The sequence below is a fragment of the Felis catus genome, chromosome X (genome assembly GCF_018350175.1).
Source record: "Felis catus isolate Fca126 chromosome X, F.catus_Fca126_mat1.0, whole genome shotgun sequence".
NCBI lineage: Eukaryota > Metazoa > Chordata > Mammalia > Carnivora > Felidae > Felis > Felis catus.
The window spans coordinates 106,796,794-106,814,171 of NC_058386.1; the positions used below are offsets into that span (position 1 = coordinate 106,796,794).

Genomic DNA, 17,378 nt, shown 5'->3' on the forward strand with positions numbered 1-17,378 from the left:
TTCTCAAGGGGAGGGAAGGGGCCTTGGACAGAGTTGTTCTCTGCACCGCTGGGGGTGCCTGCTTAGGATTAGGATGGGAGTTTTGTGGCACCGGAGCCAATTCCAATTCAGCTTCTGGGCTCATCTGCCAGTTTCCTACCTGCCCAGTGCTTGGTAGGAGGGGCAGCTTCAGGTTTCAACCCATCGGGAATGTGGTTTGCAAGGCAGGTGGGTGTCTGCTTCTGGGTTCTTCATGGTGGCAGGGTTCTAGGCAAAAAGATGGGTCAAGACGATTCCATTTCAATCCAGTGGTACTCCAGAGGGGATCCAAAGGCTGCTGGTGATCCAGGGAAATTCTTGAAGCACTTGAAGATAAGGCTTCTCAAAAATATGGAGCAATTTAAGGGTGCCTGGCTGGCTCAGTCAGAAGACCATGTGACTCTCGATTTCAGGATCAGGAGTTCAAGCTCCATGTTGGATGTACAGATTATTTAAATAAATAAATAAACTTTTAAAAAAATATGGAGTGATTTCAAGTTATGTTAAGAAGCCTTCAAACTGAATGTTGATACACACTAATGAACAGATTTCTAGCCAGAGTGCCATTAATTTGGGTTTGTGGCAGAAGCTCTTAGTCTTTTTTGGACCATAAAGCATTTTGAGAAGCTGCTAAGACCCTGTTCACAGAAAATGACCTCGGAATTTTGCCAGTAATTTCAAGTTCTTGGACCTATCCCCTCCACACAGCCAGCCCATGGGCTCTAAATTAAGAACCCCAGGGATAGAGCTTAGGTGGGTTTTCTCAGTGACTTCACAACCACTTCTGTGTGGCAAACATGCCAAGTAGGAGCACAGGTCATGACATAGTAGAGCATATGTATAGCATTTACTCAGGTAGCTGTGATTTCCCCTTGGTAGTAATAAGAAGAAGAATTTAGGGACACCTGGGTAGCTTAGTCAGTTAAGTGTCCAACTCTTGATTTTGGCTCAGGTCATGATCTCACAGTTGGTGAGATCGAGACCTATGTCAGACTCCACACTGAGAGCGCAGATCCCGCTTGGGATTCTTCCTCTCCCTTTCTCTGTGCCCCTCCCCTGCTCATGTGTGTGTGCTCGCTCGCTCTCTTTCTTTCTCTCTCTCTCTCTCTCTCTCTCTCTCTCTCTCTCTCAAAGTAAATAAATAAAAGTTTAAAAAAGAACATTAGGGGTACCTGGGTGGCTTAGTTGGTTAAATGTCTGGACTTCAGCTCAGGTCATGATCTCACAGCTTGTGAGTTCCAGCCCCACGTCTGGCTCTGTGCTGACAGCTCAAGAACCTGGAGTCTGCTTCAGGTTCTGTGTCTCTCTTTCTCTCTCTGCCCCTTTCTCTCTCTCTCTCTCTCTCTCTCTCTCTCTCTCTCTCTCAAAAATAAATAAACATTAAACTATTTTAAAATGTTATTAAAAAAAGAACAGTAATTCTTGTCATTATATGTACTATACACAACATACCAAATGCTTTCTACAGATGTCATCTAACTTAGTCCTTACAATAACCCTATGAGGTGAATGCTATACCCAATTTACAGATAGGAACATGAAGGAAACAGACTGAGTGGGTAAGTTACCCAAAGTGACACAGCTACTAATTGGTAGAGCTAGAACTCAAACTCCAGTCATTGGCTCCAAAGTTCATGTTCATCTTCAGCTCTGCCACACTATCTTCTCTCCTTATGTGTAACTGTTTCACTAACCATTGGCAAGTGTTTGTTGAGTGATTGCTACATGCCAGTCCCTCCCAGGCACTGAGCTACATCTTCAGGAGGGTAGTGCAGCCTTTTGGTGAGGAGTATCGTTTCTGGAACCAGGCACAGTGCCCGAGTTTAAGTCTTGGTCCTACTTTTCCCTAACTATGTGGTTTCAGTCAAATGACTTAATTTCTCTGGCCCTCAGTTTCTTCATCTGTACAATGAGACAATAATAGTATGTCCTCATAGGGCTGTGTAAAGATTAAATGAGGTGATGTTCTGAAATATCCAGAATAGGCAAATTTATAGGGACAGAAAGTAGAATAGTGGTTGTCTAAGGTTGGAGGAGATGGGGAAATGGGTATGGGGTTTCCATTTGGGGTAATGAAAAAGTTCTGGAACTAGGTGATGGTTACATGACTCTGTGACTACTAAAAACCATTGAATTGTAAACTTAATCAAATGAATTGTATGATATATCTGAATAAATTACCTGTCAATAATGTTGTTGTTAAAAAAAAAAAGAGTAAATGAGGTGACATATTTGAATGCTTAGAACAGTGCCTAGCACATAGTAAGTAAGTGTTCAGTAAGTGTTTGTGGATGCTATTGTTATTGTTAGTGTTACCAACAAAATAGATACGGCTCCTGCTCTCATGGAGCTTATGTCTTGCAAGAGACCTGATGACAGGCTGGCACTGCCCCTGACTATATTAGATGAATACTTCATTGGGCCCACTGACAGATACCCAGGACAGAGAATAAAGTTACAAGATCCGGGGCCTTGTAGCAGCCCTTAGCAGCTTCCTATAATGATTTATGAAACTTCCACTTTGAGGGGAGAGTAAATAACTCAGATCTTTATTTTCTTGTCTTCCATTTTCCTGAAAAAGAAACTGTTGATAAGCAAAGTAAGATCAGGGCTTAATTCAAAACAGCCCCTGTCAGGGTATGGCTGAGAATTAGAATAGTGTCCTGTCTTCTATACCACCTGCCCTAGGGCCTCATGGAATTCTGAAGGGCTGGCTGAATCATCAGCAAAGGAAGAGTTCTGCTTCATCTGGTGCTGGGTGTATTTTATTGTTTTCTCATCCTTTGGAAAATTCTTTGGAAAACCTTTCAAAACTCTGTTAACCAGAACATTCATTTTACACGGTCTCCCCATCCACCCAATTTTTTGCCTAAGTTGGAGCATGCAGTGTGTTTTTACTCTCAGTGCTGCCCTTGCAGAACTTACAGACAGAAATCCTTTCTAGATGTTCTGTTTTACTTGTTTTTGTCTGTCTTAGGAAATAAAAGTTAATGGTCTGCACTTGAAAGAGCCAGCTAAAAATGATATTCAGAAATAAATAGGACATGTTCAGATTTATGTGCATTTAACTTTATTCCCCCTGACTTAAAGTGATCTTTCTCTGGCCATTCCTAAAGGTGAGATTTTAAGCCAACAGTTCCCCATCTTTCTCTTTCCTCCCCAGTTCTTTTTTTGTCCTAGCACATTGGTTTGTAGGAACTAGCAGCAAGCAAAAGGGGGAAACTGAGACTTGACTTTTTAGCTCAGCCGTCTGCTGAGTAAGAAGCAGGAGTAGTTCGCTGGGTAGTAGGAGTCCCTGGAATTTGATGGGGAATGGTGACTCCCTGATGCTGGAGAATTGAGACACCCCCCAACACCGCAGAAAATGTTCTATTGATAAGACATTTGCCATCCCCGTAGCTGGAGCTATACAGTAATAATCTTCTAGAAGGTGGCATGTGAGTCGGCTAGGGGGAAAACAACCCTTCCTTTCTTCCTAGGGCCTGCTTTCGTTGTTAAAACGTTTTGCTTATTCCGCACTCCCTGGATGCTAGAATACTGGAAATCCCTACCTTGCCCTATTTCTTGTTTGGTGGCATGGAGAGACCTCAAAGCTTATGAGGATATGTGGCTCTGTTAGGCTGAGAGAGTCCTTGCGCTGTGTAAGCACGGCCATTGTGCCTATCGGAGAGAGCGAGAGCGGGCTGAGCAGAAAGAGTGGAGGACATGAGCAGGGAGGGAGAAGAGCAAGAGCTGCTGTGGAGAGGCCCAGGTGGGAGCCAAGAGCCCTAGGCCCCAGTCCCAGTTCCACCACTTTCTCACTGCAGGCACAAATGAGCTAATTTGTAGATTTGCCTGCTAAGTGGCAGTCACACCTGGGTCTGTGTGTTGCCCTGGACAAATTCGTGTAACGTCTTGTCTTGGAGCCTCAGTTTCCTTGTCTGTTCAATGGGGATGATATTAGCTTCTCAGTTTGGGGTTGTCAGGAAAATCAGATCAAATAACAGAGAAGAGAACATTTTGAGATTTTGAAAGTGCTGCAGAGTGTAAAATGGCATTATTAATACTGCCTTGGCCATTTCATTGTCTTCCATAAGTATGGGGAGATTTGAATTGCTCCTGTGTCATGCCTTTCTTCTTGTCTTCATTGAGTCTATTTTCTGGTATTAATTTACACATGGAAATAGACCATTTTTCTTGAGTCGGCCTGGGCTAAGAAACTGTTTTCAGTTGTTGGTAATAGTACCATTCGCATTGAAGTTATTTGACCAATGTAGTCAGTCACCCATCTTGCCGAAGAGGCATTTTTGTTTTCTGCCCGTCTCTATTGCGGTTTGGATGGAGCTCACTTTTTTGCACCTTTCAAACTGACTTCAGGTGTTAATCCTGCTTATGAATGCAGACTCTGTAGACCTGTAAATACGATTGGGTGTGGATATCTATGGGGATTAGCTAGGGCACTGGATCCAGTCCAGAAAAGCCTCTGTAGCCCACTGTGGAAGGCAGCAGGCGGCCCCTTCCCCTGGCCCCCACCTGGGCAGCTCATGTCCATGTGTCCAACGGGGCACAGGACTTCCCATTGGGAAAGCTTTCTTAAGAAGCGAAACTGACCTCAGACCTGACTCTCTCTGCCTTTCCACAGTGCCGGAAGCCACCTAGTGACCCCCAGGAACCCACCAAGAAGAGCCCCAGGGGGGCTTCAGATTCAGGAAAAGAGCACAATAGAGTCAGGGTAAAGCACAAGCACCGGAAGCCAACAAAGCCGGATTCCCAGTCTCCAGGAAAACGAGCCGATGGCCATGAGGAAGGTAGGCTCCACAGGTCCTGGCCCCCTGGGCTGAGCTGCAGAGGGCTCCCTGGGGCAGGTCGGTGGGGGGGGGGGGGTGGCGGATGGCTCTGGACTGCCCGGGAAAGTCCAGGGAAAGACTCCCTTGCTATGGAAGGGTGATGTAATTTACGCCTCTGAAATCAGAGGCAAGGGCGAAGGGAAAAGGGGCTTATTCTATTCCCCCTGGTGACTAGAATAAGGTACACTCTGAGGACCAAAGAAGTTGGTTTTCAGACAGACAAATGTCAGTCATACAATAGAGTAGCCAACCCATTACTCTGCAACAGGTCTAGGCTTAGAGAAGAAATGGGGTTCATGAAGATTGAGACCGAAACAGCTGGAGGGAGGTTCATTACACCTTTTTCTCTACCTTTGGCATATTTGAAAACTCCCATTATACAAATTTTAAAATTAATACCTAGCTAGCTAGCCAGAAGGGTTTATGGAAATCCTAAACCCTTTACTTAGGGACACACAGGATGTTTGGAGTATGGAAGCAGGTACTTGACTTGTACGCTCTGCCATTTCTAGTTTCTTGGTGCCCTCATGAGAGAGAGCTGCCCAAGTAGTGCCACGGGCAGTAGCATGTTTCCATGGCCTTGCCTGTCTGACATGACCGCCTCTTCCTAGTCTGTTCTTCTATAGGAGTGTTCCTTTGTCCACTGTTCCCTGCTCCCATCTTCCTGCCTCGCTCAGTCCTCTAAGATCCATTGAGGTTGCCCTTCTCTGGCACCTGTTCCAGCTCACTATAACTTCATGGAGGTATAGCAGCCCCGTAGTCATGCAGGCAGGCAGACCTTCAACTTGCTGGCATGCTGGCAAATCGATTCTGTACACAGCCTTTTTTGGTGTCAGCAAAAATGACCCAACTCCCAGTTTTCAGACACCACTGGGAAGTGCTCCTTCTCTAAGAGATGTACATAGGTGATAGCATAAGGGGAGCTAACAAATGTGACCAGGAAAAACACACGACCACCCCACCTTGATTTTTCATCTGAGCCCCTCTGGGGTGCTTTCAGTACTTTGACTCTGATTGTGATATTTCTGCCTTCTCCCCTGAAACCACACATCACTCCAGGTTCCTTGGAGAAGAAAGCAAAGAGCAGTTTCCGTGACTTCATCCCCGTTGTTCTGAGCACACGGACGCGCAGTCAGTCTGGTGAGTGAGTCTGAAGCCATGGCCCATATTGGCATTTCTCTGAAAAAAGAGGTAGAAATCTGGTGGAGTGATTTCACCACTGGCCCAGGTGGAGAGTTGGGAATTTGGTTCACTGTGCTAAGATGCCCTGCTCCTTGCAGGGACAAGAAAGCCCAGGGTGGGGAGGGGGAGCATTGCCCACGATTTTAGGACCGTTTGCTTAGCTTTTCCAAATGGGATTTGACATCTCTGTTGGCAGCCGATGATGGAAAGAGGAAAGGCCTGTGTTGCTCAGGAAGACTGACCCACTCCACGCTTGGGCCTCTCATGATTAGTGGAGCCAGTCTCAGGCACGGACATAGAACCTTTGGGCTTATTGCCCTATGCGACAGGCGTCAACAAAATTGGAAATGGTCATTGAGTTATCAGGGCTGGTAGAATCACATTTGGTCCCTGAATTTGTATTCAGCGTCTAAAAGAAGATAGCTGTTTCTAACTACCACTGTTGTCTGCTAGCCTCCATGTTGGTTTGTAGCCCTGGAAGTGGTTGCCCCGGTTCACCCATATTTCCATGCAAAGTGGATAGAATGGGAAAGCAGGGCACAGTGTAAACTCATCTATCTGACATTCTATTAACTGGCACTCAGCACATGGAGAACGCAGTGATAATTGGGGCTCATAATGACGGCCTGGAGGCCTCGCAAAATCCTGAAGTGTCTTCTGAATCATCAAAGAGTGATTACATTATGCCCAGTCCCGTTTTACTGTTAAACACATTGTACTGTATTTGATTCTTTGGAAATTGGTGATCTCTGTGTGATCTCTATGGTGATTCTGTATTAACCAGAATATTAGATTAACCAGAACACTTCGTTCCCTGCCTGGTCTGTATATAGAAAGTTTGCTGGATATTTGCTGTCTTTGAGCGGTCTGCCTGACTTGAAGCTTTGGTTAAGGGCTGCTTTCTTTGCCTCAAACCATTTCTTTCTTCTGCTCACCTCGCTTGTGTTTGGGGATTGTCGAGTTAATAGCGAGTCTTTGGGAGAAAGATGATGGTGTCTCAGCTGTTTCTGAAGAAGATCGTCAGATCTGCTGTTGTGCTAAAACCAGGCCAATTTAGGGTTATACTTTTGTTGTTAGTAAAGTTGAAGGAAGGAGTGGGGATGAAAATGGTCTCTCACCAAGGGGGTGGGGTGGGGGAGGGCAGGAAAGGTACCCTCATGCTGGGGTGGTCAGGGATGAACCTGCTCAGTGGTGAGGAACAGCTGCAGTGGGGAGGGGGGTGGGCAGGGAGAGAGCTCCACCCCTGGACTCTTGGCCACTCAATAGGAGGTGGGGTCAATGTAAGGGAAGAGGGCCTGGCTGAGGAGTATCTGGGCGGGACTAACCCAGGCTGTGTCACAGGAAAGGGACTCCTTGCTTTGCTTTTCCTGAGACTCTTCTTTTGTGATGATTCTGCTTATCCAAGGTGGCTCTGTCAGAGAGATTGGTGGTCACATAGTGGGCAGGGGCGGGGGTGCCATGCCGATCTGCCCTCCCTTACCCGTCACTGAACCCTAATTTCCCAAAGGGCAGGGACCTGTGGCCCCCTCCTGCTCCTCACCTAATGCTTGGTGCCTTGTAAGCACGAAGTAAGAGTTTGTGCAATGAATTAAAGTCACAGCAACATGGATGAGGAAGGGCGTGTGTTTTGGATACTCGATATTTGTGTGGTATGTTGGACTCTGTAAAGTGCTTATGGGTGAATTATCTCATTTGAGCCTCAAAACAGTCCTTTGAGGCCAGTAAGGCAAAGAACAGTGTCCCCGTTTTATAGAGAAGGAAACAGAAGTGAATGAACTTTCCCAGAGCACACAGCTAATAACTGGCAGAGACTGAACTTGAACCCAGACCTTCAAGCTTCTAATCCAGGGCACTTGCTTCGACACCATACTCTTTGTCCTTTGAAGAGGTACCTGACCGTCCTCTGTACATCCCGTCCACAGGAAGCATCTGTAGCTCCTTTGCTGGTATGGCAGACAGTGACATGGGAAGCCAGGAGGTCTTCCCCACAGAGGAGGAAGAAGATGTGACCCCCACCCCAGCTAAGCGTCGAAAGGTGAGAAAGACCCAACGGGACACCCAGTATCGCAGCCACCATGCCCAGGACAAGACTCTCCTGAGCCAGGGCCGCCGGCACCTGTGGCGAGCCCGAGAAATGCCCTGGAGGACAGAGGCTGCCCGGCAAATGTGGGACACCAATGAGGAGGAGGAGGAAGATGAGGAGGAAGGCCTGGTGAAGAGGAAGAAGCGGAGACGACAGAAGAGCCGAAAATATCAGACTGGGGAGTACCTGACGGAGCAAGAAGAAGAGCAGCGGCGAAAAGGGAGAGCAGGTAAGGCTGGCTGGGGGCTGCTGCCCCAGTGAGCTGCTGTCACTCGTCCCCAAACCACAGTGACTTTGGCTTCTGGGGACCCTCGGGCATCCTGGGTGTTCCCACATCTGCATTCTCTTCGCCAGCCAAAAGCCTCTGCACCCCTAGAAACCTGGTGCTATGAGCTCCAGCTGCCAGAGGGGGTCACTCAACTCCAGTCCCCAGGTTTTGGCTTGGAGTTAAGATTGAATGAGTTTGGACTGACCTGCAGGTGAGCAGAGGGCATGAAGGCCTGGGCCCTCCAATTTCGTGTAAAAGTCTGAACCTGTGGGCAAGGCCACAGTGGCATCCTTGGCATGGGACAAGTTGAACCAGGGAGTTCCCGATTGGCTTGAGGGAGCTGGGTCTTGGGAGGCTGGGTTCTCCCTCCTAGAATCCTGGGTTCAAGAAGAAAGAGGCATTCATTGGCTGCCTTTCCTGGGATACCTTCAGCCCCTTCACTAAAAAGAAGTACAAAGTTTCCTCAACTTAACAGAAGAACTTCAAGTAGAAGCGGGCACGACATTGCTTTCTCAATTAAAGCTACAAAGGTTATTAAGAGGCAGAGTGAAGCTTTGAGGTGACCTGAGGTGGCATCATTTTTGTTGGACCTGAGTTGGAAAAGCAGGCAGCCCAAGGAGAAAACCAGGCTCTCGTTGGCTACGTCACATGCTATAATATGTAATCATGGACTGTCACCAAGGCTAATATCAGTATGTTCTGCTAAGTACTGTTCCGGCCTATTTCTTTTTTCTTTTTTTTTTTTTTTTTGCAGGGGTTATGGGTGGGGGTGGGGGGTGGGCCCATTTCTGTAGTGGATTTCCAGATGAGCAAGAAGCATATCTCTGGGTTCCATAAGAACATGTCTGTCTCTCACTGTCTTTCTCTGACTTCTGCCCTTGAAGCAACAACTGATTGTCTCTGATAAGGTATTTATCCTGAGCCGCTGGGAAACATCTACAGTCTCCCTGTTAGTGAACACTGAATACCTGCATTGTGACGGGCAGTAGATTCTGGGTTTACTGTAATGCAAAGGAGGCCAGCAGTCATTTCCGGCTCTGTTTAAGGAGAGATATATATGGTACCATCCCTACACTTCAGAGAGCAATTGAGCTAATTTTCCTCAACTATGTGAGAGAGTGGTGATAATTTTCCCCTTTTCTTGCTGGAGCCGTAAGGAATTGGTCAAGAAAGAGGTGTCAAACCGTTGGTCTCAGCCACTTGTGTTAGGATGAAGAAGAGCTTTTGTATCACCCAGTCTTCTCAGAGCTGGTTTCCTAGAAGATTGGGTGCTTCTTATGGAACCTACTGGCTTTGGAATCAGAAGGACCTTTGAGGTGATCTGGTCCCATTTTCCACTCAAAGCAGAGATCTCTCTAGCACTGTTGACAATAGCCCTTACTTAAACACCTCTGGGAGTATGAAGAACACCATTTAGCAATGCATCTTATTTGATTTGGGGGCAGATTTAGTTGTTGGAAAGTAGGTCATTCTCCCTCCATGCATGTGTCTAAGGGTGTTGAATTGAGACTCTTGGCTTTGGCATATGGTTTGGTTACCTTCCTCCAGATCCAATGGTGACCTCTTCAGGAAGGGATTGTCTGGCAAATGTCTCTCTTCTCTGGAAAGCTCTGATTCCTCCTATTACTACCTTTTAGGTTGACATCAGAGAGTCAGGCAGAGGCCAAACTAGACAGGTCCCCTTACTTTTGTCTGAGTCTCATGACCTTCCCTTTTGTTCTGGACTTGGGTATCTCCCATCTTGACCTTCAGAGGGGATAGGAAGAGCCACTTCCACTCACACACCTGCTACTTCCATTCTCCGTTTCTTTCCTGCTACTGTGAGTTTCTTGCCCCACTACAACTGAATAAACTCCAGAGCCCTCCCTGCCCTGGGTAAATGGGTTAAGGGGCTGCTGCTTTTCCTGTGGCAGTAAATGCTATAATATGGCTTCCTCTTTTGCCTCAGCCCGGGCTTGTGGCATCAAAAGCCCTGGTTTAGAATGTTCTGGTTGGAATTGCCATTAGAAGCCATCTAACACCACAGTTCTTGGACAGGTGTGGGGACCCACTGGTGGCTCGGGGCTAGTTGGGAGAAAGGGGTAGTATGATAGCTGGCCTTCTAAGAACCGTGCATCATCTATATGAGCAATTCCTCATGCTCTAGTGATGGCTCCCACATCTGGATTTGCCCTTGGTAATGTCACATGTGAGAGCACATGCCAGGGTCAAGGGAGACGAGTTAAGAACTCTTGGATCTTGCTCAACCCCCTTGTTTCACAAATTGGAGAAACTGAGGCTGCAGCTATTCATTTCCCAGACGTACTGATCTTTTGTCATGTACTGGGCATGGCAGTCAGTCCTGTGGGGGAAATAAAGAACACATGGGCATGGCCCTCCCTAAAGAGCTTGCACTGAAATAATATGATAAGGACGCCTCACTCTTTATAATGCCTTTTAAAGGGGTTTTGCCTATGTTACTTCATTTAATTCTCCCACCAGCCCTCTGATGTGGAATATATTTTCTCTATTTTATGGACATAGAAACTGAGGCTCTGGGAGGTTGTGACTTGCCTCCAGCCAATTACACAGCTAGTGGTCAAGCCACATAACACTAATATTAGTTAAGAGGTAAGGGTAGACCCAATCTATACCCCCTATACATGGGCATTAGGACAGACCTATAGATTGAGGCTGTTGTCAATGAAGTTCCCAGTGCCTCTCAGGGATCGGTGCTCTGAATCTGGAAAGAGCTGTCAAAATCACAACCACACTTTAAAAAATTTTTTTAACATTTATTCATTTTTTTTGAGAGGCAGAGTGAGATACAGAGTATGAGCAGGGATGGGGCAGAGAGAGAGGGAGACACAGAATCTGAAGCAGGCTCCAAGCTCTGAGCTGTCAGCACAGAACCCGATGTAGGGCTTGAACTCACAAACTGTGAGATCATGACCTGAGCTTAAGTCGAATGCCCAACTGACTGAGCCACCCAGGTGCCCCACCCTTTTTTTTTAAATGTTTATTCATCTTTGAAAGAGAGGGAAAAAGGCTGAGTGGGGGAGGGTCAGAGAGAGAGAGAGACAGAGGATCTGAAGCGGGCTCTGCGCTGAGACCAGAAAGCTCGATGTGGGGCTCGAACTCATGAACCGCAAGATTATGGCCTGAGGAGAAGTCAGATGCTTGACTGACTGAGGCACCCAGGTGCCCCACAACACTTTTTGAAGCTAGAAAGTACTTTATTTAGTGAGCTGTGGCTAGAATTAGAGATGCCGCCCAGGGTATTCCAGTGACTTGATTTCCAGCCAGGGAAGACAGCAGGTTTCTGCGACTGCCCACCAACTAAGTAGGCCTATGGCACCTTCTGGTTTCAGGGAGTTTCTGTGGCTTTGATCTTTGTGTCCTCAGAGGGTGACCAATCAGGCCATCAGGTGGATGAGCTGAAGCTATGAAGGGAGACGGCTCCATTTACTCCCTACCTGGGTGTGCTTCATAGTAGCTTAAGCAGAGCTGCTAAATTTGCTTTCATACTGGAATGGAGAAGGAGACAAAGAGGATGGGGGAGAAGCTGAAAAGAAAGTTGTAATTTGCTCTGGGCTATGGGGGAAATCCTTTTAAAATTACCCTCATAGTGAGTACAGCCAGATGGGCCGCCCCCTACTGGCAGGGCTAGGAGTCGTCACCTGCTTGGAGAGGGGAGACTCAGATGTTGAAGTATCGTGTCCATTTGAGAAGCATTTAGTGGAATCATCAGCACCACACTATCAAATACTGGTAGCTGATAGTTATACAACTTTGCACTGAGATTCTAACCCCCAAAGCCTCTGATTCATCTTAGAGGAAGGCATTGCTTTTATGTGTTCCATTTCCCTGACATCCATTCTTTCCTGTTTCTTGCCTTTAGATTTAAAGGCCCGTAAGCAGAAGACTTCCTCCCAAAGTTCGGAGCACCGCCTCAGAAACAGGAACCTTCTCTTGCCCAGCAAAGCCCAGGGGATCTCGGATTCACCAAATGGTTTCCTCCCGAATAACCTGGAGGAGCCAGCCTGCCTTGAGAATTCAGAAAAGCCATCAGGAAAACGAAAGTGCAAAACCAAGCACATGGCGAATGTCTCAGAAGAGGCAAAGGTGCGTTGGCAGTGAGGGGAGTTGGGGTGAGGGGAGCAGGCTAAGGCGGCAGACTTTCCACAGGCTCCTTGATGAATGGTCCTCTGAGTGAGTGAGTGGATGGAAAGGACCAAATTAACCCATATTTATTCCAGTATTTTGAACTAGTCCTAGAAGAATTGGGGGTTGCATTTGAAAAATGGGAACTAGGGGCTCAGTTGGTTAAGTGTCCAACTTCAGGTCATGATCTCACTGTTGGTGGGTTTGAGCCCCGCGTCGGGCTCCATGCTGTCGGCTCAGAGCCTGGAGCCTGCTTCGGATTCTGTGTCTCCCCCTCTCTCTGTCTCTCTCTCTCTGTCTCTCTCTCTCTCTCTCAAAAATAAATAAACATTAGAAAAAAGAAAAATGGGAACTAAAGTTATAGCTAACAATAAGAGACTGCAAACTCTCAGGTTTGGCTCATGATGGCTTTTCTTCAACAATCCTTGGATCTCCTTTGAGTTAAGGAAGAGTTGAAGAATATGGCAGGATGTTAGCCTGAATAGCTTGTTAATATCCAATCAAGAAGCTTTTGTCTGGGCTTAACTCACTTGAAACCAATCAGAGAGCTTTCTGAATCAATCAAGGTAGAAAACTACTTGTAGAAGCAAGGATGTTGATATCTAGACAAAGGTTGCTTGAGGGTCGGGCTGAAGGAACTCTAGCTGCCCTTCCCCACACCCAACTCCCCATTTTGTTTGCTTCTTGGGCACTCACCAATCAGTAGCCGGGCCAGCATTCTAGAACCCCTGTTCATAGTTGACATTTTTTTTGGTCTGATGTTCACAGCATTGGTTTTGAGTTCCACACTGTACCATTCGAAAAAAAATCACGTGGTCCTCGGTCCTCGGTGAGCTTTACATTTGAGAGAAGTGAAGGTCCAGGTTCAAATGTATACCCATAATATGTATTTGTCATTGGCAACCAAAAAAAGGGTTATATTGGGCTTGTTTGGTGGTTGTGACTTTAACAGCTCTTTCCAGCTTCATTCAGAGATCCCTGAGTGTCACTGACAGAAGGCGGGAGACCCAGGGGCTCATCTTCCCCTCCTTTCCCCTTCCCTCTCCCTCTCCTGGAATCTGGTTCCAGCTCAGACAAGGTACTCAAGCCTATTTCCTCATCTTTAAATTGGAGATGATACTCCATGTCCTTTCCATCTCACAAGGGTGCTTCGGGGAACAAAGGAGGCAACTGATGTAAAAGGCTTTGATAACCGTAAAGTGCTCTTTGAGGTTGGTATACATCCTCAAGCTTCAGGTCGAGGCAGGGATAAGAGGACAGAGGCACAGATTGGCAAGGTAGCAGTGACCATTCCCTCAGACCCCCAGAGGGGGCGGGGCAGGGGAAGGAATAAAGAAGTCTGGTCTGTGCTGAGTGCTATTCACGTGGTCGTCCTTAATTCCCACAGCGGCTATTAGAGGTAGGCACTGTTGTCTTCATCTTATGGTGAGGACACTAAGGCTCAGGAAGGTTAAAGGCCTTCCAGGAGGTTACTCAGTGGTCATGAGTGACAAAGTTGGGATGTGAAGCAGGCCTGACTGCCGCGGCTCTTACCATATGCCTCCACCCTGTGAATGGGTGGCTTCAGTCTGTACCCAGGAGACACCGGGGGAGGGGGTGGCCAGGCAGGGACACACTGCAACCCTGAGCAGCTCTGGTGAAAAGTGGGCATCCCCCTCCTCTTCCCTGCTCCTCCCCAGACACTCAGATGGCCCTGTCCCACACAAAGGTGACCAGCCGCCTGCCAGTCAGCAGCACATGCTGATACTTGTGCCTGGTTATTCTGCCTGGCAGTGTCTGCAGCAGTGTCCCTCCCAGAGAGGTTTTGCCCCTTCACAGGGCCTCCCTTTCTCCCTCCCGCCTTTCTTTCTCTCCCAGTCACCACCACCTGCTCTGATTACCCCCATGGCATGGTGCTTTGTAGTGAGAAGCAAGGCAGGGGGAGGGCGGAGGATGCGCCTGCAACACTAAAGCTGGGGTATTGGCCAAAGGCTTCTTCACACAGGAGTTCCAAGCCAGGGAGGGGAAGGGGGCCCCCATTTGTTCTTGCTCCCCCCCCCCCCCCGCTCAGGCAGCCTCCCTGGTCTCTGGCAGCTCTTGCCCCCAGAAGGAGAGTCACCCTTTGGCTCCTGGCTTGGCTTAGCAAAAACCTAGGCACTTTACCCAGAATCCTCCAGTATTGCTATTACATACCTCTACCCTCGTGGCTGTAGAGCAACACTCTCCACTCATAGCCAGTGCCTTCCTGCTAGTGACTGTACCTCTCTGCCCTTTTAGGATAGGGATGGATAGCAGCTCTGGTTGTCTCAGGATTTATCGGAGGAAACAAATGCCCTGGGCTCTGGTCTTTTCCCTGCTGCCATTCCTTTCCTGGCTTCAGGATTTTCTAGGCAACTTTTCTGTGTGCCCAGGGCCCTGCACATAGCTGGTTTGAATCTAGTCAACAAATGTCTGTTGTGATGATGTGTCCAGCCCTGACTTAAGTGCTGTAAGGAACAAAAGAGAAGATGGCAATATGAACCCTGCCACCAAGCAACTTAAAACCTAGCAAGGGAGGCCAGACTTGTCCATGAAACAGTGGAAGGAGGTTAAAAGTCAAGCATTAGGCACCAGATTATTTGTTTCAGGCTAGGTGTTCTGGGTGTGCAGAGAAAGAAAGCTAGAGTAATGTAGAATGTTTTAGAAGACATAGGATTTCAGTGAGACCTTGATAATGCTCTGAAGGATTTGGCTAAGTGGTATGTATTAGTTATCTCTGGTGGTGTAACAGATTACCCTAAAACTTTGCAGCTCAACACAACAATAAATGTCCCACAGCTTCTGGGGGTCAGGAATTCATGAGCAGCTTAGCTGGGCCTGGCTTGGGGTCTCCCACAAGGTTGTAGTCAAGGTGTCAGCCAGGGGTCCATTACCCTGAAGGCTTGACTGGGGCTGGAGGGTCTACTTCCAGGGTCACCCCCTCACACAGCTGGCAAATTGATGCTGGTTGTTGGCAGAAGGCCTCCTTTCCTTGCCCCATGGGCTTATCCAAAGGACTGCTTGAGTGTCCTCATGACACGGTGGCTGCTTTCCCCCAGAACAAGTGATCCAAAAGAGAGCAAGGCTGAAGCCACATTGTCTTTTAGGAAGTAGCCTTGGAAGTTACACACTATCATCTGCAATCTCCTAGTGGCTACGTAGAACAGCCCTGTCCGATGCAGGAGGGGGCTACATATGAGCACAAACATCAGGAGGGATCATCAGGGGCCATCTTAGAATCTGATGAGGGCAAAGTCTGCCCTTTGGTCGCCCAGTGAGTCATATCCCTCCCACATGCAAGGTGTACCCATGTCTCCCAAGGCCCCCCAAAGTCTTGTCCAAATATGACATCAGTTCCCAGTTAAAGTGTTTTTAAAATTTATTTATTTTGAGAGATAGAGAGCAGGGGAGGGGCAGGGAGACAGAGAGAGACAATTCTGAGCAGGTTCCACGTGGTCAGCAAAGAGCCCAATGTGGGGCTCAATCTCATGAACTGTGAGATCATGACCTGAGCTGAGATCAAGAGCCAGACGCTGAACCAACTAGCCACCCAGACATCCCAGCATCAGCTCCCAGTTTAGAATCTCATCATCCAACTTAGGTTCAGGTGCAAATGAGGCTCCATGGGTCTGGTTCCTGAGTACAGTTCCTTGAACACATTTCCTCCCCATGTGAAGACCCCACAAGGGAGAAAGGGAGGCTCAGAGAGGTTGGGCCTTCACGCAGGTCTTGGCACTAGTAGGTGGCAGAGCCAAAACCCAGGTCTGTTTCACTCTTACGCCCGAGTGCTTTCCACCACCCAGGCTGAGCATGAATGTGATCTTGGGACTTGGTATGGAGGAAGGTGGAAAGAGGCTGGGAAAGGTTTGAAGGCAGGTTTTTGCAATAAGAGTGAAGGCCTTGGCCATTGTGCTTCCTCAGTCAAAGAAGTCTCCACTTCTCTTTACTCTCAGTTTGCTTATGCTTATTTAGAAGTAGGACTTGTAAAAACCTCAACAAAGGGGGCTTGAGGCAGGTGAAGAGGGCATGCAGAGTGCTTGATGGAAGCTGGGATATATCCCCTCAATCTCTGATTTCTGAGCCCTTGGTCAATCATTGGTTTATGTGGTTGAGTATTTGAGCCCCTCAGCATCTGCACACTGGGTAGGAACTGGTGGGAGCCTGTGCTGATCCGGAACCGCATCTCTGGTTTCCAGGGCAAAGGTCGTTGGAGCCAGCAGAAGACGCGATCTCCCAAATCTCCCACCCCAGTGAAACCCACCGAACCATGCACACCCTCTAAGTCCCGAAGTGCCGGCCCAGAGGAGGCCTCCGAGTCACCTACAGCCCGGCAGATCCCCCCAGAGGCACGTCGGCTCATAGTGAACAAGAATGCAGGCGAGACCCTCCTGCAGCGGGCAGCACGTCTTGGCTATAAGGTAGGGAGCTCCCTGGCAGCAGGATGCCACTGCCCGAGCATCTGTGAAGAAACTTCTCCCCATTGGCTCTTCTGTGGCCTGGGCAGGGCTTTGTTTGGGGTTTCAACTTTGACTGGACTCCTTCTACTGCCCAGATGGCCTCTGGGGCCAGCTAGCAAGGTGTGTGGGAATGAAAGCTCATTTGAATATCAATTGGGAATGAAAATAATTGAAATGGTAACACAATATTGATAATCCAACACATTCCTAGGCCGGAAACGGGATTTTGATGTCTTGAATTTCCCTTTGTGCTGGCTCCCCAACTCAGAGAGAAACAGGGGTGATCATTGCTCACTCTTCATATTCTCCCTCGGCCCCCACTTTGGCTCCCAGTAGTGGAGAAGGCAGTAGTGTATGGGGGGGTGGGCAGGGCTGGGTTTCCCTACCATACACTACTTCCCTAT

General features: G+C 48.0%; 1 protein-coding gene across 7 annotated transcripts in view; it reads left to right on the forward strand.

The window, feature by feature from the left end:
- BCORL1 (BCL6 corepressor like 1) overlaps positions 1-17,378 on the forward strand; it is a 63,910-nt gene that overhangs the window by 28,576 nt on the left and 17,956 nt on the right. For 6 of the 7 annotated variants that reach the window (XM_006943993.5, XM_011279470.4, XM_019824262.3 and 3 more), the window contains 5 exons: positions 4,640-4,805; positions 5,904-5,984; positions 7,949-8,338; positions 12,258-12,481; positions 16,714-16,935. In XM_006943993.5, the coding sequence (XP_006944055.1) occupies positions 4,640-4,805; positions 5,904-5,984; positions 7,949-8,338; positions 12,258-12,481; positions 16,714-16,935 (1,083 nt within the window). The remainder of the gene's footprint in view (positions 1-4,639; positions 4,806-5,903; positions 5,985-7,948; positions 8,339-12,257; positions 12,482-16,713; positions 16,936-17,378) is intronic. The other variant, XM_045050494.1, reaches the window with a different exon arrangement.